This window comes from Rhopalosiphum padi, chromosome 2 (genome assembly GCF_020882245.1).
Source record: "Rhopalosiphum padi isolate XX-2018 chromosome 2, ASM2088224v1, whole genome shotgun sequence".
In the NCBI taxonomy this organism is placed as follows: domain Eukaryota; kingdom Metazoa; phylum Arthropoda; class Insecta; order Hemiptera; family Aphididae; genus Rhopalosiphum; species Rhopalosiphum padi.
In genome coordinates this window covers 28,947,919-28,968,320 of record NC_083598.1, presented here as the reverse complement: position 1 = coordinate 28,968,320, position 20,402 = coordinate 28,947,919, and the positions used below count along the sequence as shown (strand labels likewise).

The following is a 20,402-nucleotide window of genomic DNA, read 5'->3' as shown; positions in this document are numbered from 1 at the left end:
AATAGTTTTCTTATGATTTAAAACAATTTATATTTATTATAATTTATTTCCACAAAATAATATTTTAATTCAATCAGTATCCATTTGACCGTCTGATGATGATGAATCAGATTCATCAGATTCTGATGAGTCATCAGTTGACATACTATCATCAGAACTACAGTCCGAATTCACAGTTTTTAATATATCATCACTACAAATCACATTCCATTTTTTTAATTTTTTGATATCTGAAATTCATATTTAAATGCAAATTAAGTATTCAGATATTTTAAATTAATTGAAATTATAAAATGCTGTTTTTACCTAATGAATAAAAGTCACTGAGTGTCAGCGATTTTGAGCCTTTTTCGACAATTCCACCATAGACAAACAAAGTATTATGTTTAAATGCTAAACCACTATGAGACCGAGGAGTTGGTGTCTCTGAATTAACCGAACATTGAGCTACCTCAGAATCTAGTTTGTTTGGTTGTTCTTTAACTGAAACTAAAAATAATCACGAGTAAAAATAATAATGTTATATTACTTATTAGAGCAATTATATACTTAATCTCCAAGTAGGTGTATTTTGTTCCATATCTAACATGTACAAATCATTATAAAATGTACTAGTTAAATCATCTTCTCCGTGTTCTTCATCATAAACACCACCAAATAAATATGCCTTATTATGTCCCATAATTGAGGAACCAGATAAACTACAACGAGCAGTTGGTAAAGAACCAGCTTGTTTAACTTTTGACCAACGATAATTTGAAAAATCTGTATCACCTTCTTTAAAATAAAATAAAATTAATTGATAAAAGTAAACAATGTGTATTTTATTTTTTACTATATGTCTATATAGTAAGTATAATAATAATATAGCGATAGTAGTTTAAGAGAGAGGATGTCAAAACAATATTTATGTTCTCTCTCTGACTTATGCACAATATACCAAATTTAAGTTCAGCAAAACCAACCTTGTTTAGTCAACGTTAGCACCTATTAGAGTAAATTGACTTATTATACAATTTTAAGTTCAGATCATTGTCCGAGTTATTAGCTGTTTTAAAATATTTAAATTTGGATAAAAATCAAAATATAAAAAAGCTAAGGTAAGGCACTGAATTTTTAAATTTAAGTTTAATAGTAGGTCAATACACTTTAATACTAAGCCCAACCAACATAAAGATTGTTCTACCACAGAATGAATTTCATCTAGGTTGTACTGATCGCAAATTTGCTTTGTTGCACATGGGTCAAAAAGAGTAATCAAATAGTATTACATCCTCTCATTGTGTATATATGAAAAAAATTGTGGGAGAAGAAATATTCAATAGTATTAGTTTAATTGATTCTAATTTTTTTTTTAAAGTATCTTCTTTGACATTTTTAATGAGATAAACTTTTTATATACTTTAGTTTCATCTAATTGTATGCTTGGATGCTATTCAGAATGTCGCAGTATGATTACTACTATTAGTAATTTATTAAGAACCATTTATAAACATTAAACATATATTAATATATTAATAATATATTATAAATACTGATTTTTTTTTTTTTTTGTTAAAATTTAAACTTACTTTCAGGAGTTAACATATACATATCAATTAGAATTGTTCCTTTATCATAATCTTTCTTAACTTTTTCTTTATAATAACCACCATAGACAACAATCCTACCATCATCCATAGCAAACATTTGACAACCAGATCTTGGTGAAGGTGCTTGCCCTAAAAATAATTCATAATCAGTTTTTAAATAAAAAATACACCAATATTGATCATACCAGAAGTTTTGATGGTTTTCCATTTATAGTCAGTCAAACTGAATGCATATAAATCATTAAAATATTGATAGTTGTGAGTATTATCCTGAAATCCGCCAAATAATACCAAATGACGTTTGCTAAGTACCATTCTGTGACCACTACGGGCGCAAGGTCCTCCTTCTGCCCTAAATACTGAATTATTAAAATCGCAGAACAAACTAGTTTACCACATATCTGAGTATTTCTATTTACATTTTTTCAACAAAATGAAAACAATGATGCAATCAGAATTGAATAAAGTATATTGTTATAGTGTGGCTACTATAGGCGTGCGCACGAGGCGAACCCTGGCTCGTCCGGAATCTTTTTAGGGGCATAGTAAAATTTCAAATTTGTGTATATTATATTAACTCTATCATTATATTTGTGGAGATCATGAAAATTGTATTTGTCGTAACAGTGAAATAAAATTAAAAATATTTGTGTACCACTACATAATTTTTATTGATTTATTTATCTGACAAAAACATTGTGCACAAAATATCAAAATATGTACCTAGTATGACCACAGAATACTTAAGAGTCTATACTCTATACCTAGTATAGACAATGGCCTATCGCCTTTAGGAAATAAGAAAATTCATTTATCAATTATTACATAATTACACATTTATACATTACCTACTAAGTTTATATGTATAGTTACATATAAAAATATGCATTATGTATGTATTTTAATTTAACTTCAAAAATTATACAAGTACCTAACTATGTCTAGTACATAAATGTTGTGTGCACATACAACTTGATTCTATTTTTATAGGTATATAAATTTTATACAGTTTTAAATTTACAATTAAAATATATATAGTATGTTTATGTGTTAAAAAAAATTAGGGGCACTGTCCAAGTATTGGGGCACTAATTTTTTCAGGCTTGACCGAAAATTAAAGTCTGCCCATGCCTATAGTGGCTACACTTAGCAACTAAGAGGTGTTGAAAAGATAAGGCATTTAATAAGGCTAAATAGGGTTTACCAGCTCTGGTTGGATTTTAGATCAATGAAATTACTATGTATAATTTTTATAACATTCATTTGAATCACGATGAGGGTGTGTAACATATTTTAAAAATGTATATAAATAAATAAATTTGAAATGGATAACATTTTTAAACTAAACTTAACACACCAAGCTAGATTGTACAATTTTTCCCTAGGGAGTGAAAAATTTAAATTCTGACTAGATTTAAATACAATTATAATTGATCTTTTAAATAGTAATGACTTACATAACTTTTGTCCAATTTCGATTCTTTAGTCCAAAAACCCACAAATCATTATAATGATAAAATTGATACTCTGAAGGACTGGCAAATTCTCCTCCAAAAATCCACAGTTGTCCATTATCTACAGCAACACTTACAGCAGAGTGTGATGATCTAGAAGGTGGTGCACCAGGAGCATCCACTAATGTCCATGTATTATGACTTATATTATAAAATATTAAATCATTGTACATAATTGTCTGAAACAAGATATGATGAATTATCAAATTTTACTTGAAAAAAAGGAATTAAATTATATTCTTTATTAAATTAATACGTGTAATTAAAGGTTAAATTGTAGAAATAACATTGGATAATTCTAATCGGAACAATGAATCTACAGGTCTTACATTAATGTTTTTTTTATTTTTTTCATCACTTTTAGGAACATTAAAAACGGTTGAATTAATAACATAAAAATTATTTTCACAATATTTTATGATTGTTAAATTTTGACTTATTTGATTAATGTTTTTCCTACGAATGTTGACAAATGTCTTCATAAGTCATATAATATGTAACACTTTAAAAATATCTAGTATGCACTTATACATGCAACAAATTTTTTTAATTATTTAAAACTGCAATATATGTCAAAATCACCAAAAAATATATATTATTATGTAGTTAAAAATTTATAAAATATTAAATTAAAAAATACAGCTTGAAAATATCATAAAAGGTTTTTAATATTTTTATAAAACATAGGCACAATAGTTTTTCAAGACATATGAGTTCAAATAATAATCAATTTAAAATATTTTTTTTTTTAACAGCTTTAGTTATTAAGTTATAATTCAAAAAACATGAATAAATTTGAAACCTAGCTTATATCTATGTGTATCATTTTAAGGTATTTATTTAATGAATCTAATCATACCAGTAAAGTGTAACAGATTTCTAAGTTAATAACAATAATATGTGATACAATAAAATGTATGCTATGATTTTGCAAAAATTAGTCCAATATATATATATATATATATATAACCATATTACACTACTGTTAATAGTAATATAAATAAATTATTATACATTCATATATGTACCTATTATTTTTTATTTTAAATTTATGTACTAAAAATTGAGTTAATTTTAAATAAAATTATCTTAAGCAAATCTAATAATTTAAATAAAAATTAATGCTGAGTTTCCAATGAAAAAATAGTAATTTCAATTAGAACTTAACTTAGAAAATAGAAATTTCTACTTACATTTTTACCATTATGGAATTCTCCTCCAAATAGAATAATTTCATCTTTATCTGGATGTGGAACAAATGAAAAATTTGATCTTCTCGATGGATTATCAACTTTTGTTTCAGTCACCTTAACTTTTGCTTTATTCTTAGCCTCAATATGAGCCACTATAGTGGATACTTCAGGCTAAATAAAATTAAAATAAAAAGAATGTGATATAAAATAAGGTTACATAAACTAACAATCATCCATAACAAAATAAATTTATTATTTTGTCATGGGACAACATAATGCTATTAAAAATGATTAGAAATATTTGAGTATATTTTTTATATTAATAAGGATAAATAAAACTGATTTTAGTATTATTTAGATTAACTAGAAGAGTTCATCATAATGATTTATGGTGACTGTTTTATATTTTAGAAACTAAAATAAGTCATTAAACTGATTTTCTTGGAATAAATCTGCCCCTACCTTAAATATACTATAATTTAACAATATACCTCTCCAATTTTTCCAATATCCTTTTTAATTCTTTGGGCTATTTTTTTTTCTCTTTTGACAGTTGCTTTTTCAATACGTGATGCTCCTTTTTTTTTATTTTTGCCCATGATCACTTACCTTTAATTATCTAAATTAATATTCAGTTTTATAAATAGTATGTATAACAATCTTTAACAAGTATAACATTCTAAATTATAAGTTTTCAATAATAACCAACTTACTTCTTTAAACAATTGTCAATTGACTAATGATTATGATTAATATGATCTATGCTTACGGAACTAAACTGTGAAATTTATTAATGAATGTTTAAGGTTTTTATTTCTTATAATTTCATAATTTAGCAAATAAGAAATAAGAATTTTACATTTCAATTACAATAAATAATATTTTGAAACCACTAACCACGTTGTTTTGTTTATACTTTAAAGTTCTATAGTTTAGATAATTTAGATAAGCAAATCGTTATCATATTATGTTTATCTTGTATCTACGGCGGTCGATACCCAATAACCTGGTTTTCTATATGGTTGTAGATAAATTAAATGATTCAAAATTTTAAATTTGCAATTTGTATTCAATAATCTTCAATAATTATTATTCAATCTCTGAATCTCGAAATTTAGTATTTTTAAATACCAACAGCTTTTCAAATTTTTAATTTTAAGTTTATCTTCTAAATTCAGTTATTAAACAGTAAACATACAGTTGCGATGTGTTAGAATTCATTTTTGTCATTAATTTATATAAATAATATATATATGTGGTACACTTATAAGTTTGTGTTGTTTCTTTTATCGAATTAGTTTTGTTACTCACATTAGTTATTAACAGTTATACAATTTGTTGGTAGTTAAGGATGCATTGTATTCCCATTTGGCTTCATAAAATACAAGATAAAGATAAAATTCAACAATGGTATTATTTTTATTCTTCCTATATTAACATAAAAATTAGTAGATAATTAATTTGTTATTATAATTGAAAGTTAACTTTGATTTGGTGCTTTTAATTATTGTTTAAATAACAAGTATAAAACAATTCTTTATAAATTATAATTTATAGCTTTAAGTCTATATTTTTATATATAAAATATTATAGATTTTAAATGAGTACCAAACAAAATACTGCTAATGATTTTTTTTTATATATATAGTATTTACAGTATTTGCTTCAGTGTTGATGGTTCCCAATTACTTGCAACAGCAGGTCATGATGTTCTTATTTACCGATCTATTGATGGACATCTTCTACATACTTTAAAAGGTAAATGTGTATCACTTAGGCATTGTATATTGTATCATAATTTTATAATATGTTGTGTAATAATTTTTCTACATTTAATTTTATACTTTTTGTTTTAGTACCATGATTATATTTTTTTTTATCAATATGTAGTTAGCAAAATTTAAAATTATAGACTAAGTAATTATAGCTATACTACAAAACTAAAATGTATTATTTATCATAACACAAATATTTTTACTTTTAGGACATAAAGAAAACGTTATTTGTTTAACAAATGCTAAAAATGGTAAACTATTTGCTTCGGGCTCAGCAGATAAAACAGTTATTCTCTGGTCATCTAAATTTGAACCAGTGGGAAAATACAAGTAATCAGTAAAAATTATTTTCATAATGGTTACTGAATTTTTATATATTTTTATTCAGCCACAATGACACAGTCCAGTGTATGGATTTTAATTCAATTACTCATCACTTAGCGAGTTGCAGTTCTATGGAATTTGGTTTATATTCCTTAGAACAAAAATCAGTTCAAAAATTTAAAATCTTGTTTAAAATAAATACATGTGCCTGGTCAACAGATGGTCAATCATTAGCCCTTGGATATGATAATGGATGTATTTCCTTACGTAATCGAAGTGGAGAAGAAGTTGCAAATATTGAGCTATCTGATGGACAATCGGTTTGGGCAATTACATGGTTATCATCTAGGTACTTATTGAAATTAATAATTTTTGCATTAAATTTGTGTTAATTATATTTATGCATATTACAGATATAATGAAGATGAAATTTTATGCATTACTGATTGGGGACAAAAATTATCATTTTATAATAAAAATGGTTCTGAAGTAATTAATTAAATAATATTCACTTGATAAATAACTAAAAATATCCAAAATATTGTTGTAGACTTTAAAGAATAAAAATATACACTTAGAAGCTTTAACAATTAAAACCATGTGCAATGATTCCTATTTATTAATTGGTGGTTGTAAAGGAAAATGTGGTATATTTTCTTTTGAAGGAATAAAGTTGAGTGAATTTGAAGATAAACACAGTTGGATTTGGGCATCTTCTGTGCATCCATGTTCAAAATTTCTTGTAAGTTTCTTTAAATAAACAATTTATTTGATTCAAATTTTTATTTATGATAAGAAATGATATTAACAAGGATTTGTAATGCATTTTTAAGATTTCATCAAATAACTAAAATATTTTTGAACATTTTTTTATAACCTCATAAATTTAAACATTTTTCTTATAAATTGTATTAACAAAATTATTTACTGAATAAATGGCTTTCAATTTAAAATTAAAAATACAAATTTTGTTTGTATCCGTCTAAGACACAATATTTGTGTCTCATATCCATGTTATGTATATTGTTTATATTTAATATTTTAATACAATGACTGAAAAGATTTCTATTGATTAATGTTTAAAAACATACAACCTCTTTGCATTAATATTTACTTAAATAATTTAAAAATGTTTACAATTTCCAAATTTTTTTCTCTTTGAGTTACTTCTTAAATGTAGTTATGTTATATTTAGTATTGACACTTAAATATAAGTTATATCTATCTATATTAATAGGCGTTAGGTTGTCAAGATGGAACATTAGCTTATTACAAAATCGAGTTCAGTGTAATACATGGACTTTATCAAGAAAAATATGCATACAGGTATAAAAGTTACAATTGTAACTTCACAGTTACACAAAATACATTTATAAGGTTATGGTACATAAGTTCTTAAATTAATTACTTTGATGTAATTGAAATCACCTATTATTATTCAAATAAATGGCACTGTTGATTATTTCGTTATTTTATGGATTTTCACTTACTAACAAGATAATGCTTTTGTATAAATATATACATTTTGTTATTATTAATTAAATTTTTTTATTATTATTCATTAGAGAAAACATGACAGATGTTGTTGTTCAAGATTTAGTTACTAACAAAAAAGTACGAATAAAATGCAGAGATTTAGTTAAAAAAATTGCAATTTATAAAGATCGATTGGCTGTAAGTTAAATTTTATTATATTTCAATATCATTCAATACATTTTGAAGTATATATTCTTTATTTTTAAATAACTTTATTTAGGTTCAATTACCATCTAAAGTTGTAGTATATGAATCATCTGTAAATCAAACATCTGAAATGCATTACAGGATCAAAGAAAAAATGGCTGAAAATGCTATTTGTAATCTACTAGTAGTTTGTTCAAATAATTTAGTTTTGTGTCAAGTAAGGAGATTTAAGCACTTTTTAGAAAAATAAAATATTAATTTGTTTCTAATTTACATTTTTAGGAAACAAGACTTCAATGTTTATCACTAGCTGGTATATACGAACGTGAATGGACCATGAATTCTGTTGTGAAATATTTAAAAGTTATTGGAGGTTCTCCAGGCAAAGAACAAATTTTAGTTGGATTACATAATGGACAAGTATTTTTTAATTCTGTTTTATAAAATCAATTAAATACTAAAGTTATAATATTTATAGGTTTTAATGTTACATGTTAATAGTTTAGTAGTACAGCAATTATTTAATGTTACTAAAAGCGTTCGTTGTTTTGATGTGAATATATCAATGGACAAAGCGGCTATTGTTGATGATGAAAACAAGTGTTCATTTTTTGATATGAAATCAAAAAAGCTTCTTTTTCAAGTAAATCATCTAATGTATAATTTTGTAACTTAAAACTACATGTTATGTGATTTAGGAGTCTGATATTACAAGTGTGGTTTGGAATTCAAAATTTTCTGATATGGCATGTTTTTCGGGTAAACATATATTTAACATCAAAGTTAATGAATTTCCAGCTCATCAACAACGTATTATAGTAATAAATTAATTTAATTAGTATAAACCACTTTTATATATGATGTAATAAAATGCTTCAATATTTTAGGGACATGTAATAGGCATGTGGGGCTCTAGAATATTTTCTCTAAATGATTCTATAGTATCTGTTATTGAAGTGGCATTATCAGTTCCATTATATCAATGTTTAGAAAAAAAATATTTTAAGTATGTAAAAATTGTTTATAAATATGTGTAATCAAAATTATATTAATGTATTATTTATTTATTTTTTAGCAAAGCATATCAAATTGCCTGTCTTAATGTCACTGATACTGATTGGAAAATATTAGCTCGAGAAGCCTTAGAAAATTTTGAACTCTCAATTGCCAAAAAAGCTTTTGCTAATATAAAAGAATTTAAGTACTTGGAGCTAATCGCACTATATGAAGTAAGTTTGTAACACATTTTAGATTCTGAACAGTGAACGGAATAATGAATGTATTGATTTTACAATGTTGTATGTTGTTTTTTTTTTGTGTTTGATATCATGTTTTTGAGTTGTAATAGTGCTTTAATTTTTGACTTTAGTCCCTCTTTTAAAAGAAAATTGAATCTGGTTTGTACTTTGGAGGGTCAAAAGTCAAAAATTTTGAGTAGTTTTCATAAGTGTCAGGAAAAACGGGAAATTTTATGCATAACCAGTTTTTAACAAAATCTATTTTTTTATTTTGCTGTAACTTAAAAACAAATCATTGTAAATACTTGAAATTTTCAACAAATGTTTATTTTATCGTTATCTATTTATGATTAAATTTTTAAAATATTTTTGAGTTTTTTTAAGCTATTTATAGACAATTCAAATTATCGATTTTTCTAAGTTTTGTTTTTATTTAAATGCATTTTATGAGCGCATAAAATTTAATTTTTTACTAAATCGTATAAAATAACAATATATAATAGAATTTAAATATAGATAATAATATATCTTAGACTGACAAATCATCTTCGTTCAGAATCGTTTTTCATGTACAATGATACCTGCCATTGCATTCAAATTTAACACATCCATTATAGTGGATTTGCCTAATAAATAACCCTGGAAATTTAGTCCCCAAAAAAATAACCCCATATGAGATTTTGTAAGATTTTTAATGATAATAATTATATAATATTCAAAACTAAAATGTATATTCTAATAAATACGTGTATGTGAATATTTTAATTTTTAAGTGAATTATGAGCATTTTTAAGTATTTAATATTTTTCATACTCGACTCACCTAAAAATTAAAATATCGTAAAAAACCAACGAGAAAATACAGATTATGTTCTTACCTAAAAGTTTAATGATAGGTCAATTCACTTTAATATCAAAACAAAAGCACACTAGGTATATTATGGATGCGACATTCTCAAGATATGGTATATCTTAATATCTATAAGTCCTATATTTATACTTATATTGTTAAAATATGGACTTCCTAATCTGCCCATGTTACTTAGTATATTAGTTTGAAATATCAATAATATATAAATAAATAATTAATAATAATTTTTTTAAACAAATAGTTAATTTTTTCAATTACGGTCAAAATATATAAATAAAAAAACGTTATGGGCGTAGGTAGGAAATATTTTCGGAGGTGGTTTTTGTCTATATCTATATTAATATTATAAAATTATGAATAATTTATTTGTATGTATTAAATAATACAATTGTTTTATATAATTTCGGGGAGTGTTTGAACACCCAAAACCCTCCGCTTACCTACGCCCATGAAAAATATATATGATATTAATAATATTAAATGTCAATTAAAATGCGTAAAAAAAAGTTTATATTAATACCTATATTGATATTAGAGTGAATTGAACTGTTATCAAACTTTTAGGTAATAACATAATCTGTGTTTTCTCATTGTTTTTTTACGATATTTTAATTTTTAGGTGAGTTATGAGTATGAAAAATATTAAATACTTAAAAATGCTCATAATTCAAATAAAAAATAAAATATTCACATACCGGTATTTATTAGAATATACATTTTAGTTTTGAATATTATACAATTATTATCATTAAAAATCTTACAAAATCTCATTTGGGGTTATTTTTTCGCGATACCATTATAGTAACCTACTCTCTATCTCTACTATACAGCAGAGTGATACACACTTGCCCACCCTTTTTTTTTAAATATTTATTTATTATAAATTCTAATTAATGTATAATTGTATTTTATTTTTTTATCAGTATCATTTTATACAGTCTTTTGAAATGTGTTTGTTGGTTTTACAACTATACATTTTGGATTTTTAAACAACAATCTACATTTTTGATTTTATCATTAGTAGCAATACTTTTTTAATATTGTATGCATATTGAATTTTAAACTAATAGTTTTTATTTTTTAGCTTCTGTATAAAACTGATTAATTGACAAAGAAGAGACCTTTTAAATTTGTAATCAAATAATCAGCTTATAAGACTTATAAAAATTTTAATTATTTATACTATTATTATGCTTCAAATAATTAAATCTAAAAATATAGTTATAGTGTTTAGACACAATTAGTGTTATAACAACATTTTTAAAATATTATATATATATATATATAAAAACTATAATATTGACATCTATATGAGTATAACTGAAAATATTTAAAAGGAAAAAGGATCACACAATGATAAAGATAAGCACTGTCTACTAGCTGATGTACTTGCCTATGAAGGGAAATTCAAAGAAGCCGCTAGAATTTATCAAGTATGGGGTTTTGAACATAAAGCTTTCACCATGTTTACTGATTTGAGAATGTTCGATTTAGCACAAGTACTATACATTTATTTTTTTATTTTTTGTATAATAATTTTTATAATACAAAATAAATAAATTAACTGGTTCTTAGGAATTTATTGGATCAAATACTGCTGGTGAAAATAAAGAACTACTTATTAAACGTGCAGAATGGGCAATGAGCATTGATGAACATAAAGTAGCAGCAGAACTATATATTTCAGCTGAAGAATTTGACCGTGCTATTGATATTATGGTTCATAATTGTTGGACACATATGTAATTTTGTATTTATTGTCCATTAATTTTATTCTATATTAAGTAAATATTAATTTTTCAAAATTAGTTCAAATATAGATTTATTACTAGCATTTTAGGGAATAAAAGAACTGAAAAAAGTGAAGTTTGAATTTTTAAAGATTTATAGTAGTTATTATTGATTAATCTATTTATATAGATAATAAGAATCATATGGAAAACTCATGATTTTGTATATAATTTAACTATGTGGAAAAACAAATAACTATTTAATATATTTTACATTTTAATAGGTTATTAGAACTTGGACGTCATTCTGACAAAGCTGAAGAAGTAGTTCTAAGTAGAATTGGTGATGAACTTCGTAAACTAGGTGATACAGAAAGTGCTGTTGAAATATATTCTAAATTAGGCAAGGATATGGGCCCTGACATGGTATCTTTGCATGTAGAAGCTCATAATTGGGATCAAGCTTTTGCCCTAGTTGAAAAAAATCCAATGTTTGCTCCTCTAGTATATTTACCTTATGCTGAATGGTTGGCAGAAAATGATAAATTTGTTGAAGCACAAAAGGGTATTTAATTTATAGTCTCGTATTTTTGTATTTCTATTGTATTCTTTCTTTTTTTTTTTTAGCTTTTCTTAAAGGTGGTCGACCAGAACGTGCCTTTCAAGTATTACAGATGTTAACTGAAAATGCTGTTGATGAACAACGTTTTCAAGATGCTGGTCATTATTATTGGTTATTAAGTAGACAATATTTAAATATTGCTTCAAATAGGTAAATACTATCCTTTACTTATTAAATGAAAAGACATTATTATGCTTAGCAAAAAGTTATTTATTTCAGTAATGATAACTCGGACAAAATGATAAACCAATACAATTTATATGACAAGTATGCTTCAATATATTATGCGTACAATGCTATTCACCGTTATATGGTTTGTACAAATCATTAAGCCCTATTTATTGTTAAGTACTCATACTTTTATTCATACCATTTTACAGAAAATTAGTGTTAGACGTTAATAATAGAAATTAATATTAAAATAAGTTTTAAATTTGTATATATCAGAATAGTAATAATGTTATAAATAATTTATTATGTATATAATTTCCTTAAAATGAAAATTATATTTAATTGTTAATTATGTTACTTACGGTATTATATTATTACTCTAAGTTATAATAATAGCTATAGCCCATATTAATAATTAATTTATTATTATTATCATTCTCTACCATGAGCCATTTCTAGATGAAAAAAACATTTTTTTTTTTACTAAAATAATATATATATTTCACATGTTTTTGTAGTATTTCCCTCATAGGTGTACACAAAGATATTTGACTGGTAGTGCAAAATCATTAAAGGGACATTTTTTCTTTCTTTAAGGATATTTTTTATATTATTATCAGGGCTGTCTTGAAGGCACAGCATTAATATTTTGGTCCGCGAGTTGTACATAAGCACAATCTGTACGACCCGTGTGCATGCCTATGTTTTCTCATGAAACACGTTAAGATCAAAGTACTGCCTATAGTCAAGTTATTTAAAATATATCAAACTTTGATATTAATTTAAATACAAATGTACTCTCGATTATTCACATAATAGGGTGGTGTGGCTTCCACGGATAATCTGCTAAATTCAAATTGAAACAAGAATTCAATAATTATATTGTTTAAAAATTCTATTTTAATTATTCTAATTAAATCTTGTTATGTTATAAAGTATTTAAGGGAAATTAAATGAGAATACGTTTTATTTGTATTTAAAAATTCATGTAATATGACAATGTCATAATGGCATATAATATTTATACTATTTAATTTTTGACATAATAATCTGTAACAAATTGTTTTTTTGTATTTTGTTTGAATACACATTTTTTTAACATGCAATTCAAATTTTTTCACATTATTTTTTTATATCTTCATAGTTTGTTCCACAGAAAATCAAGTTTACACTGTATACCTACTAACTACTGTATCAAACAGCCAGCCGCATACACAAAAGAAAAATATAAAAGATTTGACCTAAAATACTCCCTGCATACATACTTAAATTATAAAATAATATAAATATGATCATGATCTTTAATTTTTTGGTTGCTTGTTTCTTTAATATACACAATACACATTGTTATTTTCTGCACTTTTGATTTACAGGAAGATCCTTTTATGTCATATCAACCAGAAACTTTATTTAATATATCACGGTTTCTTATGAATGAGACAAAAAATATACATCTAAAAGGTGTTTCAAAATTGTAAGTTATTTAATTTTAATAAAACAATATTAAGTTATGTATTGATCAAGTAATAAACTTTAAATATTTGAAAACTTCTATAATAATTCTAAAGACATACCATTCAGGAAAATTTTACTTAAATTTACTAAATGGTCACTCATAAATTAAAGATTATGAACCAAATATTTTAGTTAACTGTTAATCATTTTAGTGCAATTTTATATTCATTATCAAAACAAGCTCTTACCATGAGAGCATTTAAATTAGCAAGACAAATTTTGACAAAATTACAACAGCTGAGGATTCCTCCTGAATATCAAGTATAGTAATTTATTTTAATTAAAAATTAAAAATTAAAAAATATTTATTTTATTTTATTAATCAAGGACTATGTAGATCTAGCTTCATTGAGTATTCGTGCAAAGCCATTTCATGACAATGAAGATCTTTTATCAATGTGTTATCGTTGCTTGACTTATAATTCTCCAGTTGTTCAAACTTGTATCACATGCAACCATAAGTTTATATTTTCATACATAAAATTTGGTTTGTATTATAGTATGATGGATTGTTTACTTAAATTGATTCATTATGAAACTTGATTTTTAAATTTTAATGCTTTAAGTGATAATATAGTCAATAAGTTAGCAGTTTAAATAAGTAACAGATGTCAAAACAAATAATTTTATGTTTTTATTAGAAATTTTACCATTAATCGAATTCCAATTGGAAGATAACATATCAGACAATGAGGCATTAAAATTAATACAAAATTCTTATGATGAACATAAACCAATTGAGTCTGAAGAAAAACCTTATAATGTGGATAAATTTATTTTAGATGAAGAAAATCAAGATCATTTAGTTGATCCATTCACATACAAACTTATGAATTTTGAGGTAAAAATGTGGAGTACTTCTATGATAATCATTTTTATGATCTTTATAGTTCATTAAGTCATCCTTATTTTATATTATTTTTTAAATGTCGTATAACCATATATATTTATAATTATTTATTATTATGCTTGACTTTTCTTTTATCTAGAATAAAGAAAATACTTATCAACCCATAAAAGTTAACAAAACTATATTACAATCAATGAGCACTACTAGTATTATAGTTTGTAAATGGCCAAGACCATTAAAATTTAAATATTACAGAAACGTGTTACCTGGATTTTCTGTGACAAACTGTCAAAATTGTTTTAAGGTGTGTATATAAATATATGTATATTATATTAAATATTTATAACATAATAATTATTTTGTGATAATATTTTTCAGATGTTTCATTCAGATGAATATGAAGTTGAAATCTTAAGATTAGGTCATTGTCCATTTTGCAGAACAAAGACAGGATAGTAATAAAATGAGGATAAGAAGAAAATACAACTGTAGATTAAGTCAAAAAAAAATATATATATTTAAAAATATTAAGCATCAGGTTTCTTGCTTTTACCCAACTTCTTTAGGGTCAACGAAGCTCGTTTTTGTGATTCCAAAATGGCACTGGCCCTTCTCAAAGAAGCCTAAAACATCAATCATAAATAAATTTAATTGTTAATTATCTAACTTCAGTGATTTTTTAGTACTTGAATAAGGTCTTTTCTGTAGTTGTTTCCAAGCAAATATTTCCGCAACTTGAACAATGATCTTCTTGGGCCACTAGTAAAGTTAACTTTAACCAGAGACTTTCCTGGTTTATTCTAAAAAATAATGAAAGAACTAATTATAAATTGTGATAGTAAATAAAACTATCTAGTCTAATGTAATATAGAAAATTAGGGTTTAATTTCATTTCAAATTTAGGATACTCTAGTCATTTTAAATTACTTCACAGAAACCTTTACAAATATACTATACAATACAGGCAATGATAAAGAAATTATATATAGTTTCTTAATAGAAATATAAAATATAGTTTAAGAGTTTAAAAAAAACCATTTTTAATACCCATCAGTTATACAGTTATTCACTTCAAAAAAATATCAGAGTTGGTGAAGCTATATTCATCAATTGGGAACAATTTTAATCCTTCAACTATTAAAATAAATGAATATTAATTAAAATTATAAAAAAATAATAACAATTATACATTTATCACAAGTTGATAAGTGTGAGCCATTTATCCTGTATCACATATCACTTATTTATATCTAAAAATATCAACTAACAAAAATAATTAAATTTTAGTTAGTGTTTTTACTATAAACATTTATAAACAGCTATAAAGATATGATAGAATAATAAAAGTTTTGACAAATTCTTAACATAATCATACAAAAAACACCTAGCAAAAACAAAAAAATCATGTTCATACGTCTAAGATGTATATTATCTCCTCCTCTCATGGTAAGATGGTAACCAGCAACTCTTATATTGCTTAGTCCACCCACAAGGAGTAGAATAAACATTTTTTTACCAAGCTATAAACAAGATTGTGTATATATTTTCTAAGTTGCATCAAAATTATGATTTGTCATTTAGTTTTTCAGGAATAAAAGTTTGGCACTTACTCTAATGCATAGGCCCATGTTAAAGGGGAACATGACCAATTTGTTATACAAAAAGAAAAATGTAATGAAGTATACCAACAATTTATCAGATTAAAAAAATGTTAACTTCAATTTATCTCAGAGTTGGTGAAGCTTTATTCATCACTTAATTGTTGGTATTATGTATTAAAATATTTGTTTAATCAAAATAAATAACATTAATAACTAAACATTATTTAATAAAAATTGTGTTCTATAAATGTATAAAAATCAAAATCTTAAGGTATTAAATAATCATAATAATAAGACTTAGTTGCTCCTACAATAAACTTGGAATTCCCAATAATTACCTAAAAGTATTAACCAATAATTACTTATTAATATATTACATACCAAATTGACTTAAGATAATACAGTAGATTCCGCTTAATGTGGGCTTGTTGGGATCTGCCCTGTTTGCTCAAATTAACCAGAAGTAGTTAAAAAAAAATTATCATATCAAAAAGTCAACAAAATCCCTATCTACATGAATTTTTATTTTTTTTCCAAAAAAAATGTACTAATTGTAAACAAACACCAGGGTGGTGCGAAAAATATTCAAGTGAAACTACCACTAAAAGTTGATTAAGTTGGTTAGTTCAGGCATAAAATTAGTTTATGATATATTTCAATAAGTATTAAACAAAAAAAAATCTATACTTATTTTTAATATATTCTGGATAAAAAGTACTATAAGTTAGTATTTTTTTTATGATCGTATTATCATTAGTATCAAATTATTATTGTTATAATAACATTAAGTGGATAGTTTTTCACTTTGCACAACAATAATATTTTCAGTCGTTTATTTTTCATCTGAAGTTCACAACTGTACGGCTAGGTTGATGCACCTTACATCAAAATTGTTTGCATTTTTGTGTCAAATCTAGCCGTATATGCAATAACATTGCAACTTTTATTTTCAACAATAGAAACTACGAAAAACTAATCTATACCATTTATGGTACTAATATGCAGAAAGAGGTTTTAAGGTATAAATGGTAATGCTTATAAATACTTTTGATAAACATATCTTATAGATACTACGAAACCTGATTAAATTAGTCGCTTTTAAATATATACATGTATATTCTAACACTATGATAAAATAAAAATTGCCCACATTAACAGAATTGAGTATCCATATTACGCAGTTTTTTTTAACCTTATTAGTATTGGGACCAGACAATTTTTGCCATATTAACTAGTGCCCACATTAGGTGGAATCCACTATATAAGGCATTATCGCCAACTATAGTATTAACATAACAATCTATAATCATTGAATACTCACTGCCAACTTGCGCTTTTTAGTAATGACAGTGAAACCTTTGTTATTAGGAGCAGATTCCACACCAATACTGTTATCATGTACGAGACCATTGTAGCGTTTTGAGGCCAAGTTTGTCAAATTCATTGGTTCCTAAAATAATTTTCCAAGTTAAGCCATATTTTAAAAATCATAGAATATATTAGATTTAAATAGATAACTGAATTTCAACATACTTTACTGAATGGTTTCTTAATGTTAGTTTTCTTAGACAAAAACGCATTACTGTTCCTGATTATCATCCAGCTGAGATCGGCCGACATCGTGAATGAGTCTAAAAGGAAACATAAAATGACATGTTTAGCTTTCACAAATTAAAAATAAGTAAACAACTCGACACATGGTTCTACTGAAAGATTCAGTAATGTTACATTAAAAACAATAACACCAAGAGAATACATTTTATTATACAAATGAGTGTCGAAACATAATAATTCTATACTTATTTGTAAAATAGAATTTAAATTTACTTACATATTGTCCGAATTTGAAGTTAATTACAAACTTTTAGTACGATACTTAATATGAATAATAAGTAAATGTGAAATTATAACAAATGTCAATCCAACTCAAAAGTAACCTCAAAAAAAATGTTCATTCAATACAACCTATTCCCAAACTTAAAATAACAGTGTTTGTCAAATCATATTTGTTGGTACTACTGATTTAACTGATTTAATCATAGACGTATAATATATCTATATATATATTATATGTCTATGGATTTAATCGAAAAATGTAAATCCTGATAAAGTGATAATAGAATGTGGTGGGCAAGATAATAAATTACCTTAGGGTTTGGAGCATATTATACTAGTATAATAAGGATTTATTGCCATGTTTTGTGTACCCTTCTTTTTTAAATATAATTTTCATAGGGGTTTCGCATACAAAAAATTGTATTGTTTGGTGTTCCGTGATATCAAAAAGGTTAAGAAACACTGTACTAAATGAGCCACGATCACGGTCTTAAAATATATTGTATCTTAGAGAAAGATCTTCTAAGGACTAAAACTATATTGATCTGTAATCGTGCGTGATCGCGATCAACGCGATGAGATATAATCACAGAATAATTTATTCTATTAAAAATATCAAAAAAAGGGGGGCTTTTAGTTACGGCCTTGAAAAGATCAATAGTAATTTTATATTTTTATTAACAATTAGCATATTTTAAAAGTTGAATTTTGTTTTTCATTTCTGTGTTGATGTGGTTATTCAATGATTTAATTTATTAATTATTTTTAATATATTTCATTATTATTATTATGTAATATGTATAATACTTCTACTATTCTTTTTTTTTTTTAACTTAAATATATATTATAGTATTAATATTAATTTTTACCACGATTAAAGATACATGTTTAATCGTGATTTGTACTCAGTTTTAAAAATCGTAAACTCACTAAACTCGTAGTACCAAACTGCCGATATGAAAATATAATGCATTCTTTCAGGGCCCAAATTAGGAATTTTAGAGCCCGGGTCTAATTTTTTCATGGGGCCCTAAAATTAATTATTATCTAAAACTAAATTATTAACTTATAAATGCAGTCTTTTTGTTATATGGATTTTTTTTATTCAATTTATTTTATAAGATTATAAATAAATTTTTACCGTAAGTCTATAAGTAATTATTTAATGATGATAAATATAAATAAAACGATGAAATTAAAATTATAAATATAAGTAAAAAAGTGTAGATACAGTTTTTAATTTAAACAAATGTTTAGTGTTTATTGATATACATCATGTACAAAGACCGACAAAATCTAAGTGGTAATGCATTTTTCAACGGTAATCGGTCAAAATACCCAAATGTATCCGTTTTTCCGAAAATACTGCATACACATTAGTCAAATAATATAAAATAAAATGTTAAATAATTTGTTTTTATAAATACAGTATACTATACACACAATAAAATAAAATATTAAATAATTAGCTAACAAAATAAGTTTTCCGAAAATAAGTCTTCGGCTAGCATTAGTCCACTTTTGCTACCACTTCAAAAAATATTTGTCCTGGCTTTTTTTCACTATCTTTAGCAAGTTGAAGCATTTTATTCACACATTTTGTTGCATTGATTTTCTCTGTGTTTTTGGTACATGTCATCAGATGTGTTTTTATTACGTGCAGTTCAGAATAGTCCAATTCAGATTGTAATATTCCTGGACATTTTAATAAATTTGATTTCACGCAGCGGCAGCGCCATGATATTTTTTTTGATACCTTTATATTTATTAGTATACATATGCGATATGCCCACTAAATAACGCTTTTAAACCACCTTTGTTTAAACTCGTTATTTCCATATTATTAATTTTTAATACATTTATAGACTGCACTCCACTATAACACGAA

The 20,402-nt window shown here is 24.8% G+C and overlaps 3 protein-coding genes across 5 annotated transcripts; 1 reads left to right on the top strand and 2 right to left on the bottom strand.

Moving 5' to 3' along the window:
• Positions 1-5: 5 nt before the first annotated feature.
• On the bottom strand, positions 6-5,224 carry LOC132920112 (kelch domain-containing protein 4). Of its 2 annotated transcripts, none has more exons than XM_060982202.1 (9): positions 5,013-5,224; positions 4,791-4,908; positions 4,300-4,470; positions 3,050-3,285; positions 1,778-1,944; positions 1,572-1,721; positions 550-777; positions 307-489; positions 6-230 (listed from the first exon to the last, which is right to left on the bottom strand). In XM_060982202.1, the coding sequence occupies exons 2-9, from the start codon at positions 4,896-4,898 to the stop codon at positions 70-72; spliced, it is 1,404 nt and encodes a 467-aa protein (XP_060838185.1). In that variant the 5' UTR covers positions 4,899-4,908; positions 5,013-5,224; the 3' UTR covers positions 6-69. The 2 variants fall into 2 exon arrangements, with proteins under 2 accessions (XP_060838185.1, XP_060838184.1); XM_060982201.1 differs by having other exon boundaries at positions 4,791-4,918; positions 5,013-5,223.
• A 130-nt stretch (positions 5,225-5,354) lies between these two features.
• Positions 5,355-15,608, top strand: LOC132920565 (intraflagellar transport protein 122 homolog). Of its 2 annotated transcripts, XM_060983051.1 has the most exons (26): positions 5,355-5,569; positions 5,645-5,709; positions 5,948-6,057; positions 6,284-6,404; positions 6,463-6,747; positions 6,812-6,887; positions 6,949-7,140; positions 7,636-7,724; positions 7,964-8,072; positions 8,155-8,298; positions 8,364-8,501; positions 8,560-8,724; positions 8,780-8,899; positions 8,969-9,087; positions 9,157-9,310; positions 11,527-11,688; positions 11,765-11,931; positions 12,204-12,484; positions 12,547-12,691; positions 12,761-12,854; positions 14,086-14,186; positions 14,380-14,488; positions 14,555-14,714; positions 14,869-15,068; positions 15,217-15,381; positions 15,456-15,608. In XM_060983051.1, the coding sequence occupies exons 2-26, from the start codon at positions 5,651-5,653 to the stop codon at positions 15,531-15,533; spliced, it is 3,543 nt and encodes a 1,180-aa protein (XP_060839034.1). In that variant the 5' UTR covers positions 5,355-5,569; positions 5,645-5,650; the 3' UTR covers positions 15,534-15,608. The 2 variants fall into 2 exon arrangements, with proteins under 2 accessions (XP_060839034.1, XP_060839032.1); XM_060983049.1 differs by having other exon boundaries at positions 5,355-5,709.
• On the bottom strand, positions 15,571-18,670 carry LOC132920566 (large ribosomal subunit protein eL28). The gene is made up of 5 exons (XM_060983052.1): positions 18,510-18,670; positions 18,212-18,309; positions 18,000-18,128; positions 15,764-15,877; positions 15,571-15,700 (listed from the first exon to the last, which is right to left on the bottom strand). Exons 2-5 carry the CDS (start codon positions 18,296-18,298, stop codon positions 15,605-15,607), a joined length of 426 nt encoding a protein of 141 aa, XP_060839035.1. The 5' UTR covers positions 18,299-18,309; positions 18,510-18,670; the 3' UTR covers positions 15,571-15,604.
• Between the last annotated feature and the right edge of the window lie 1,732 nt (positions 18,671-20,402).

Bases quoted from the DNA above. Each gene is read 5' to 3' on its own strand.
- LOC132920112 (XM_060982202.1), bottom strand. From the start codon at position 4,898: ATGGGCAAAAATAAAAAAAAAGGAGCATCACGTATTGAAAAAGCAACT. The intron at 4,471-4,790 runs GTATATTGTTAA...AATTTTATTTAG, and splicing joins ATATTGGAAAAATTGGAGAG to CCTGAAGTATCCACTATAGT. The intron at 778-1,571 runs GTAAGTTTAAAT...TTTATTTTAAAG, and splicing joins GTATATGTTAACTCCTGAAA to AAGGTGATACAGATTTTTCA.
- LOC132920565 (XM_060983051.1), top strand. From the start codon at position 5,651: ATGCATTGTATTCCCATTTGGCTTCATAAAATACAAGATAAAGATAAA. The intron at 8,073-8,154 runs GTAAGTTAAATT...AACTTTATTTAG, and splicing joins TTTATAAAGATCGATTGGCT to GTTCAATTACCATCTAAAGT. The intron at 14,187-14,379 runs GTAAGTTATTTA...TAATCATTTTAG, and splicing joins CTAAAAGGTGTTTCAAAATT to TGCAATTTTATATTCATTAT.
- LOC132920566 (XM_060983052.1), bottom strand. From the start codon at position 18,298: ATGTCGGCCGATCTCAGCTGGATGATAATCAGGAACAGTAATGCGTTT. The intron at 18,129-18,211 runs GTATGTTGAAAT...AAATTATTTTAG, and splicing joins TTAAGAAACCATTCAGTAAA to GAACCAATGAATTTGACAAA. The intron at 15,878-17,999 runs GTGAGTATTCAA...ATTATTTTTTAG, and splicing joins CTAAAAAGCGCAAGTTGGCA to AATAAACCAGGAAAGTCTCT.